The sequence below is a fragment of the Octodon degus genome, unplaced genomic scaffold, assembly GCF_000260255.1.
Source record: "Octodon degus isolate 3935 unplaced genomic scaffold, OctDeg1.0 scaffold00036, whole genome shotgun sequence".
NCBI lineage: Eukaryota > Metazoa > Chordata > Mammalia > Rodentia > Octodontidae > Octodon > Octodon degus.
In genome coordinates this window covers 15,093,157-15,104,322 of record NW_004524612.1, presented here as the reverse complement: position 1 = coordinate 15,104,322, position 11,166 = coordinate 15,093,157, and the positions used below count along the sequence as shown (strand labels likewise).

General features: G+C 43.3%; 1 protein-coding gene across 1 annotated transcript in view; it reads left to right on the top strand.

Annotated features, from left to right (window-relative positions):
• Kif13b (kinesin family member 13B) overlaps nucleotides 1–11,166 on the top strand; it is a 197,872-nt gene that overhangs the window by 121,784 nt on the left and 64,922 nt on the right. The window contains 8 exon segments of the mRNA XM_004630706.2: nucleotides 472–602; nucleotides 1,424–1,510; nucleotides 3,079–3,269; nucleotides 3,880–4,090; nucleotides 4,902–5,064; nucleotides 6,694–6,840; nucleotides 8,174–8,323; nucleotides 8,893–9,021. Of these exon segments, the coding sequence (XP_004630763.2) occupies nucleotides 472–602; nucleotides 1,424–1,510; nucleotides 3,079–3,269; nucleotides 3,880–4,090; nucleotides 4,902–5,064; nucleotides 6,694–6,840; nucleotides 8,174–8,323; nucleotides 8,893–9,021 (1,209 nt within the window).

The window sequence follows — 11,166 nt, the reverse complement described above, 5'->3', positions numbered from 1 at the left end:
GGTGCTGGGGGATTGAACTGCAGTCCCTGTGCTTTGCTAAGATTGTTCTAAGTAGGTGCTTTCGACTACTGAGCCATCTCACCAGCCCCAAAATCTTTAAATCTTAAATATCATTAATAGGACCAGCCACATAGCTCAGCAGATTAAAGCACCTGCTTAGGCAGACCCAGGGACCGGGGGTTTGACCCCTGATGTCGCATGCTGGCCCCGCTTCTGGGGTGTGCTGAGACAGCGACTGAGACTGGCTGTTGTGGGGTGTACCTGCAATCCCAGCTGTAATTTCAGCTTGGGAGGCTGAACAACAGGAAGGATCACTGTAAGTCTGATCTGTGTAGTGAGACCCTGAAGACCCTGTATTAAATACATTAAAGAAAAAGATAATAGATTAATGTAAGAGGACTCAGTGCAGGTGATCTTAATTCATGTATATGTAAAAATACAATATCATGAGCAGATGTGTTTCTGTCTTAGGAACATACATTGATAGGGTCAGCAGATTCCCAAGACATCCAGCTGTGTGGAATGGGAATTCTTCCTGAACACTGCATTATAGACATCACCTCCGAAGGCCAGGTTGTGCTGACTCCTCAAAAGAACACCAGGTAATGTACTAGAATTTGTCTTAATTTCACAGTAATTTTTAAGAGGCTAAAAATATACTGGTGGTAAGTGCCATCACTTCAGACATCCAGGTCTGTGCCAGGCCCTTGCTGTTTAACTCCTCTGTCTCTGCTCCCATTCCTGTGGCCTCAGTTAGGCCTCCCAAGTCTGAGCAGAGCCCCAAGCAACACCCTGAACTTACGCTTGGGTCACTCACATGCAGCTGGTGGGATTCCTTCATCTTCGTCAAAGTCTCTCACACCCCTCTTGGTGGCTCCTGCTTCGCAACACCTGCCCTTCCTTTGCCATGCCCACTCAGGTTGCCCTTGAGGCTTCTGCACCATCATTAATGTCCTTTGAGAGTTCCCTGTTTACTGACTCTGATGGCATCTGAAGCCATCCAGCCAAAACTCAGGACTCACACTGTCACACTGGGATTTCTGACAGTCCTCGGTGCAAGTAAACCTGGCTTGTTTACCATGCTAAGTTCCTGGTAATCTTTGGTTGGAGGACATTGACATAAGGTTTCCAAAACTTTTAATTTTTATTTGAAAAGTTGAATGTTTTCTTCGGCAGTAAATGCTGCTGGTTGTTTTCCTCAAAGTGACAGGCTTGCTGTCACCTCTTATGCCTAGTGCTATAACCATTTTAGGAAAGTCAGTGAAGAATAAATACTATGAATATTAAAATTCACCAAGGGCACATATTATGTTGGGGAATTATAATCATTTTGTTTCTCCTAGTAACTCGACTGTTGTAGTACTGGAAAATTAAAGCAGAAGATAGGAAAATCATCATTCATGGCTTTCTCTTCTGTCCACAGAACATTTGTAAATGGGTCCTCTGTATCCAACCCAATACAGCTGCACCATGGGGACAGGATCTTGTGGGGAAATAACCATTTCTTCAGGTATGACACTATACAGTCTCCAAAGGTGAAATGTTTTTTGAAGATAATACTCTGAAATAGGAGGATACATTTTGAAAAGTAACTGTAGAAACTGTATTTTGTTTTTGTATATATGTGTTTGCTCTGTGCATGTTTTTATATGTTCACGATGTAAATATGATGAACCCTAGGAACTTAGGGACAACACACTCAGGAAAAATTCTTTGTTTATATGCATATGTTTGCCTTTTTATTTCCCACTTGAAGATGGATATTTCTTTCTTTCTTTTTTTTTTTTTTTTTTTTGCAGTACCAGGGATTGAACTCAGGACCCTGCGCTTGCCAGACAAGTGCTTATTCTATTGAGCTATCTCCCCAGCCCTGAAGATGGATATTTTGCCATCTAGTATAATACTACATTAATTTTTTTCTGGGATGCTTATTTTTATTTGTGTGTATGTATACCTATTTATAGATAAACATACATGTATTATTCTTAAAAATGATGGTCATCATTTCCTTGGGCATGAAACCAGGTTAATCTTTCCTTTAGGAATGCTTTCACCTTCAGGTAACAGCACCCTTACAATGATGACATAAACAGATCAGTTTCCTTCTTTAACAGAACAAAAACTCTGAAGGGAGATTGTTGTTAGTGTTGAGTGAATATCTCGGAAACGTCCTTGCTGTCACCCACCAGTGTTGTGGTGCTCCCGTGGTCTCACAGCAACAGTGTCTTTCCTGCCTCGAGCATAGTGTTCAGCTCAAGGAAGCAAAGGAGATTCAGGGGTAGTGCAGCATGGCGGGCCGCTTGTTAGAGGCAAACAGACTTCACTCACATTACGTTTGCCTCCTAGCTGCCAAGAAGACTGGGAAGGGCAGGGTTTTCCCTGGAGCTGCACAGAAACTGTTCCCCAGACAGACTGGACTCATAGGCAGGAGACTATAGCATTAACATCCTGGCATCTTTCCATCCCTGACCAGTGTGCCTCAGCTGTCACACTGACTTTTCTTGTCAATAATCGAGACCCTTGCTTGTAGGCCAGCTGGGCCTGTGTTTTGCTTCTGAGAAAAAGGTAGATGAGTACAAAGATTATGGGCAGTTTTTCTCCTTTCCAAAGTAAATCAAATATAAATTGCTAGGCTTAGTCTTCAGAACCTTCATGGTTTGGATTAAATTAACTTTCAGCTGTGTCACTCAGCCTGTGCTGTGCCTTTGACTCTCAAGTGCTCCAGGAACTAGGAACATTTCTGTTTTCACATCTCTTCCCACACTGTTCCCTTTGCCTGTCACTCACCATACCCTGTGACGCCCAGCATGGATGTTTTCCTGCTGTACTCTTCCTTTACTGTCCACCCTGAAGGAGCTTCATCTTTTCCTCCCGCCCAGCTCCTAACAGTCAGGTGGCCCGTGTCACACTTTCCATTGTAATTATGTGTGTACATCTGAGTAGAAGATCCTGAAAACAGCAGTTGCCCTGTACTTCATGGTGTTCCCTTGGCCTCTAGCATGTGTCAGTGTTTAAGAGATGGAATGATTAAGTGCTGATCTTGATTTTTTAAAATAAAATCCTTTTGTGCACTCTAAGACTCAGTTTGCCTAAAAAGAAGAAGAAAGCAGAAAGAGAGCATGAGGAGCAGGATTCCTCCCTGAAGAACGACAGCAGTTCTGAGCAGCTGGATGTGGATGGCGACTCCTCCAGTGAGGTGTCAAGTGAGATTAACTTCAGTTTTGAGTACGCACAGATGGAGGTGACCATGAAGGCACTGGGCAGTAATGGTGAGTGAGTCTGGTAGCATCTTCTCAAGGTGCTGGAATTAAAGGTGTGTACAATAGACTTGTTAGTGAGATTAAAGGTGTGTACAATAGACTTGTTAGTGAGATTAAAGGTGTGTACAATAGACTTGTTCATGAGATTAAAGATGTGTACAATAGATCTTTTATATATTAGCAATATTGTTCTGTTGCTGAACTTGGATTTTTTCTGCAGTGAACTCTATTCTTTTGTGTGTGTGCTTATGATAGTGTATTATATATATAAAGACCTTCTTTTTGTCTTCATATAGACTCCGATAAGGGCAGTTTGTTTTCATTGGTAGAATCCCTCAGCTCTGAAGCCCCTAGCGTATTGTTACTGTAACAGTATTTCTGGAGTATTCATGTCTTGGGCAGTGGTAGGACATAGAGAACAACGGGCTTTTGTCTAGGAGACATAGGAGAGTAGCTGAGAATATGTGGCAGCATAAGCGATTGGCACTAAGGAAAGCTGACTGTTACAGATTATCTTCTGTGGTGTCAGGTAGTGTTAATTAAGATGACAGATAATAAAACAGTATGTGAACTGTGTTGTACCTTTTCTTTATGATCTTTTCTACAAAACCATGCTCAGATCCAATGCAGTCAATACTCAACAGCCTAGAACAGCAGCATGAAGAAGAGAAGCGATCTGCGCTTGAGCGCCAGAGGCTCATGTACGAGCATGAGTTGGAGCAGCTGCGAAGAAGGCTGTCTCCAGAGAAGCACAACTGTCGCAGCATGGACAGGTTTTCCCTGCACTCACCCAGTGCCCAGCAGCGCCTGCGACAGTGGGCAGAGGAGAGGTAGGGGAAACTGGTGTCACCACAGCAACTACCTGGGGGAGGAGGGGACGCTTGGTCATTACTTTCAAAAGTTTTACGGTACAGTGCAAAGAACCAGTTTGCATTGTTATTTTCCACTTTTGAATGAGGAATTGCCAGTTTATATCCCTTTCTTTAAAATTGCCCATATGAGATGCCACGCCATTTTCAGTTTATTAACTTTTGGATTTGAATAAAGAAGTATCCTTTATCATTGTATTATGCTTTAGGTTCTGAAGCTTGGGTAGATGCTTTTTAAAAAAAGGAAAAAAGAGAAAGATGGTTGTCTGGACTGATTAGCTCAGGTAGGTAAAGCATGGTGCAAGATGAGCTGCAGGTTGCAAGTTTGACTTCTGTGCAGGCGAAATAGCAGTGTCTTGAAACCCTTGTTCCCTAGGTACAGACTGTCCATTGCTAAGCTCTTGCTGGTCTGCAGACAGAAGGCATCCCTGTCAGCTGGAGATGGATGGAAATGTAGTTTTCGGTTTCCACTCCAGGCTGGCTGAGTCAGGATGTTGAGTTTATCCAGACCCTAGGGTGATGCACAGACAGTCAGGTTTGTGAAGCGCTGCCCTCATCTCCAGCCAGCTTGCCACCGAGATGTGCCTGTGCTTGGAGCCCAGATACAAGCATGTGCATGGTCGGTGCCGGTGATATGTTTTCTGAGTGCAAGACACTAGGGCAGCTTGGTTTGCAGCTTGGCATTGCCATGTCATGACTGTGTGGTTTCTAAGTGCTGCTTGGTGTGCTACATCCTCCCCACCTCCACCCTTCCTTTTTTTTTCTTCTAAAGAGAAGCAACATTGAATAACAGCCTGATGAGGCTGAGGGAACAGATTGTTAAAGCCAATCTTTTGGTGCGAGAAGCTAATTACATCGCAGAGGAGCTGGATAAAAGAACTGAATATAAAGTGACCCTCCAGATTCCAGCCTCCAGCCTGGATGCCAACAGAAAGGTGAGGCAACTATTCAGCACCACCACAGAGATGCTCAGGGATGAGGTGGCTTCAGGTGTCACTCTGTGATAGGGACATAGGAATACCCTTTACCTTCCCTGGCCCTGTCAGTTCACTCAGCTGTCTGCACTGTTTCTGAGAAGTCCATCCTAATCAGTCTTCCTAAAGTGGCTCTCCCGTTCATTGTTACCACTCCACAACCCCTTTCCTACCAGTCAGACATCCATTTACTTACACTCTGTTATTTTCAACTTGCTAGTAGATTGCTCTGTAAGACCATTCATTAGTTGTTTCCTGTGTGTATTTAAGAACACACATCTTTCTTTTGTGTAATATAATAAGCTCAGTAAGATTTTGTGGAAAATCCCTGCCACAATATCCTATCCTTGACAGTCCTCTTCCTCCTTTTCCTAAGATGTAACTGTGGAAAGCTTAGGTAGAATTTCCTGTTTGGGTAAGTCTGAGGCAGTCCATGTGTTCTGTTTCTCTCTCAGTGTTTACCACAGCAGTGCTTGCATCCACCTATCTCAGATGTCCAGTTCTGACAGTGAGGATCACCTCTTTTTTGCTTATGACATCACAGCATTAAGGTTGTTATTTTTCAGAGTAGATATTTGGCAAATGTGATACTGTCTTGAACATGATGTCATCATTACTGTACAGATACTTGTCTTTAATGTATACTCTGTGTAGTGTGAAAGATTTTACTGACTTAAAAATTTTATTTTATTAGTACTGGAAGGGCAAAGTCTAGGTATAATTGGGTGCATACACAAGGAACGGGAGGCAAGTCCTGGGCACAAGGGTAAGGTCTTTCATCCTGTAGTGTTTGAGCTGGAAAGGCAGTGCTCATGTGCTCCTCAGGGCCGCTTCTGTTGCTGGGGAGATGTGCAACACTAGTGGAGTGGACAGCTACTCATTCACGGTGCTCTCCCTGCTTTACACAGATAGCATTTCTAGACCCCAGCTGTGGTCCTCCGAAGGGCCAGTGCCCAATGATCACTAATGGGCCTTTTGCACCTGTTCACGGGCTATTGGAGGAAGATAGAGGACCTTCGTAGTATGGGAAAGAATTACAATTTTTGACCAGAATTACTAAAGCTTTGTTTTATTATATAAAGTTTAGGGGAAACGATTACAAGCAAGATGCTAATGAAATACCAGTGTGTTTCACAGTTTATTTATTTTTATTTCCTTTTCTACTTTATGATTTAAAAAAGTTTTATGAAACTTTTACATTGAAAATGTAAAAAGCCCCTGCCTTTTGATATGAATTAGTCTTTTTACCTGCTGATGTTCTGTAGTCATATGATGGCTTGAATACATTTTCATTTCAACTTCCTATATAAGATAGAGTATCTAGTCTTTGGGGCTTTAGATTTAAGTTTTCTATCTAACTGCAATCAAAATGTACAAGTACATGAATACTTAGCCCTAAGTTAATACTGAGTTTTTAAAAATGTGATTGCAGTTGGATGTAGAGGCATATTAAAGCTTGCTGGATCTCTGGATGCTTTGTCCCCATCAGTCTGGTGGGGTGAACTTTGACTGGTGTCCAGAGCTCAGTGCTGCTGTCACTACCAGTAGGCATTCTGGTGTCCCACATGGTTCCCTTCTCCTGTCCTACAGCGGGGCTCTCTTCTCAGTGAGCCTGCAATCCAGGTGAGAAGAAAAGGCAAAGGGAAGCAGATTTGGTCTCTGGAGAAACTGGACAACAGGCTATTGGACATGAGAGACCTTTACCAGGAATGGAAGGAATGTGAGGAAGACACCCCGGTGAGCTGCCGCAGTTGGGGGTGGGGGACGGGGGACAGTCAGAGGGGGGACAGTTGGGGAGCTCACCTGCCCAGCTTGGGAAATTGTTCTTTTCCCAAAGTTGTTGGCCTGTTCTTGAGGAGAATTTTTTACATCTTCAAAACTGTTTAAGAATTTTAATAACCTACCTTTCTGGTATCTTTCTTTTCTGGGTTTCTAGCAGATTCTCCCCTGTCTATGAGACCTTCTGTTGGCCTGAAGGTGTCTGCCCTGAGCTGCTCTGAGATTCTCTTTAGGACAGAGCTCATAATTACCATCCCTCTTCCCACCCTCATACTGAGCCTTGCAGATAGTAAACTACAGTACACCCTGTACACACTGAACCTCCCCGGTACCTTAATATTTGCACCATGAGGAACTTTTTAAAAAGAAGTTTTGACCTTAATGTAGGTGCCATTGACCTTTTTGCAGGTACTTTCTCCTCAATTTGAAGATTATTTCATTTAGGTCAGACATGTGTACTTGTATATATTTAGGACAGAAAGATGTATCATGTATTTTCAGTACTGTAGGTTCTACTCCACACTTATTTATGTAGCTCCTTTTGTAAAAGTGTTTATTTTTCTAGATTACCATCACTAAAATTGTCATTAATTTGTAGTTAGATATTTTTGCTTAACATTTTAAAATTTTCTTTGATATTCTGCTCCTACTTCAACTTAGAATTATAAAAAGAACAAACTCAAATACCAATTGCTTTCCTAAGGGGCCAATCTGCATGTGAAGCAGTGGACCTGATGAATTGGGAGGAGCAGTGAAACTGATGTGGTGACCTCTTCCGAAAAAATGGAGAGAGCTTTGTACCTTGGCCACCTTCTAGACAATATATATCATTTCTCCATCAGACAGTTTTGTGGCAAGACTTCCATATGAAATAGAAATGGTGAAGTTATTGGGATTGTTAATTGGGATTTCCTTCTTGTGAATGAAGGACACTGACCACCATTTTAAGTGTGTTTGTGTGTGTGGCTGTGTGTAGTGAATAGTACAGTACAGTGCTGTGCTTGAGGAAGAACTTTATTTTAAACATGGGATGTTGGTACACACTTATAATCCCAGCACTCGGGAGGCTGAGGCAGGAGGATCTCATTGAGTTCAAGGTCAGTCACCACTACAAAATGAGACCCTGTCTTAAAGCACAAAACAAACCAAACTTTATTTTGCCTTAAGAAATGCAAGACACATGATATAGTGATGAAAGTTAAGTTTAATGACTATTATAGTATATCCAAAAGCAGTAGGTTGAATGCATTTATTTTCTGTGGTTTTTGACGTGATATTCCCTGTCTTTCAGGTAACCCGATCTTATTTCAAGCGTGCTGACCCATTCTATGATGAGCAGGAAAATCACAGTCTTATTGGGGTAGCCAATGTCTTCCTTGAGTCCCTTTTCTATGACGTGAAGCTACAGTATGCTGTCCCGATCATCAACCAGAAGGGAGAGGTTGGCTTTCCCTTTGTGCCTTCCTTCCTGTAGAGAGCAGTTGTGAGAACAGTCCCGTGGCAGTAGGATACTGCTGTTACTGGTTGTTTTTTTTGTTTTTTGTTTTAGCAGTAAGAAGTGACATGTATTTGTGTTCTAGGAATCTTGTTTCCGCAGGGCTTCTTGGTGGGTGTTGCCAATACTCTTGAGTGCAGAGCAATTGTTAGAAACTAGTAACTGAAGAGCCAGGTATTATGGCACACACCTGTAGTCCCAGCACTCAGGAGGCTGAGGCAGGAGGATTACCCCAAGTTTGAAGCCACCCTGAGCTCTATAGTGAGTTCAAGGCCAGCCTAAACTATTTAGTGAGACCCTGTCCAAAAAATAAAAAATAAAGCTAGTTCCAGGCCAGGGAGAAGGCTCAGTAGAATAAGCACTTGCTTGGCAAGCACAAGCGCCTGAGTTCAAACCCTGGTTCCACCAAAAAAAAGCTAGTACCTGGTAGCGTGGTTGTAACATAGAGAGGTTCTCTCAGGCGAACGAAGGGACCATATCTGGAAACAAGTGTCTTCTCCGCTCTGTTGCTCCAGGTGGCGGGCCGGCTGCATGTGGAGGTGATGAGAATCAGCGGTGCTGTCGGGGAAAGGATCGCAGGAGGTGACGACCCTGCAGAGGTGCTTGGTGAGAAGGAGACCCAGGAAAACAGACTGATCTGCATGGTGAGTCCCAGGATCCATAAGAAGTAGCCTAAGTGGAGCTGTTCTTAACAACTGTGGTTGTCTACATAAGAATTCTTAAAATCTTTTTCAAATTTTGAAAATAGCTGTTGCCAAATAAACCTTGCAGTGTTTAGTATTCTGAGGCCCATATTTTGTCTCATATCCTGAAGCACTGGTTCAGCACTTCCAGTAGCTCCCTGTGAGGCTTGGACAAGTTATCTTTTGTCTGGGCCATTCAGCTCCACAGTCCTGTGAGTCTGAGCTCATCTATACTGCTTTGTGAGAAGGCTGGGTTACCGCACCAGTTTCCCCTCCTGCAGAAGGTTCTTTCTTTCTTTTTTTTTTTTTTTAATGTATTTGGTACAGGGTCTCACTACACAGCTCAGATTCGTAGTGATCCTCCTGTTTTCAGCCTCCCCAGTGCTGAGATTACAGGTATTCACCACCACATTGGGACTTGGTCGCCAGCTCAACATGCCCAGGGATGGGGTCGTTGTAGCATGCGGTACTGGGAATTGATCCCTGGTCCCTGCACTTGCCTAAGTCCTGAGTCCTGCCAGAAATGTGACTTAGGCCAGCTCTGGTACTGCCCCAAGCTTTGCTGTAGTCACTCTTCAGTTTCCCTGTGTGTTCTCTGCTCTTCTTCACCCAGCTGCCTTTGCTTGTGCTATTTAGTGTGGCCCAACCCCTCACTCCTTGCCGTTTGGGCCTCAGCTCTTACCACTTGTCTTGGGCTCACCCACAAGCGCCATTCATGCCCCTGTTACGAGTCACCAGCCAGATGGCATTCTAATGCTGAGGGTACAAGATGGGTGCAGCCCGGCTCCTGCTGTCCAGCAGCCCCACCCTGCACAGTTGGCACAAAGCTGTAGGAGACACACAGGGTGAAAGCAGACTTCAGTATTGTGTGACCCAGCTGCTGGGGTGGCAGGCACCAGAGGTCCTGGATCACAGAGGAGCCGTGTAAATCTAGAGCGCAGGCCAGGAGAAAGAGTCCTGGGAACCTGAGGGAGAGAGCTGGGTTTCTCCCACCTGTCTCTGGGCGCTATGTCTTTCAAGGGTCATTGTGGCTCCCTGGGCTCCTGCCCTCCCTGCCTAGGAGAGCCACCTGCCCAAGTTTTCACAGCAGTGGAGTAGCCACCCCTAGTGGCCAGCATTGCCGTTGGTTCAGAAGCTTGGCAGGAAGCAGCTAAAAAGGTGTTGTTTTTTTTTCCCCATTTTTATTTTTATTTTTTATAGTTTCAAAGCTGATTAATAGGACATTTTCGATAATCAATACATTGTACATTGTTATCTTCTTAGTGGTTATCCATAGAACAAGGAGCAGACAGGATTTCCTGTCCAAATACTACTCCTCTTTCTTCTCATTGAATTAAGAGAAAGTAGCTGTATATTTATGCTATTTTGTATATATAAATACAAAGTGATCTTTCCTTTGTACCCCTTCTTTTTTTTTTTTTTTTTTTGGTCCTGTCAGAGGTGGATAGTCTATTGACATCTAAATACTATAGGTGTTTGAATTCAGCTAAACAATCTAACACTGTCTAGCAGTCTATAATAGTAGTGGGTTATCCTCAGAAGTTATTGACTTGAGCCTTTTACAGCTCATCGTATTAATATGGCTTTACTTTATATACCTCGTTTTTATACTTTCCTGCTGGATGGTTAAGATCAAGATAAAGCAAGACCTATATACCAAGAAATGTAACTTTTGTATCTGATAAGGTCAGCGAAGTACTCTCAGGATTTATCCTGTAAACCTGTACCACACTTTGCAGATCCTTTGTCAGTGTCAGCCATGAGGATAAGTCACAGCCATTGCTTGACCAATTTGCTCTCTGTGAAAGCCTAAGAAAATGTTTTTTCTCTCCATGTGACTCTCCCCAGGCACACTCTACATCATCGATCACATTCCTCTGTGACTCTATAATCTTCTTGATCAGAAAATTTGGAGCACAACTGAATTACATGTTGTTACAGTACAGGTTCTCCTATGTCCCGAGTCTTCATTGACCTTGAAAGGCTAGGGCCAAAATGTTGACTGACCTTTCAGACCTTCCTTTTCTCCAATTTTGAACTGCTAACTTAGGTTGTTAACCCTCCAGAAGAGAAGCTAATTATTAACCTGCAATATATGCAGTTCGG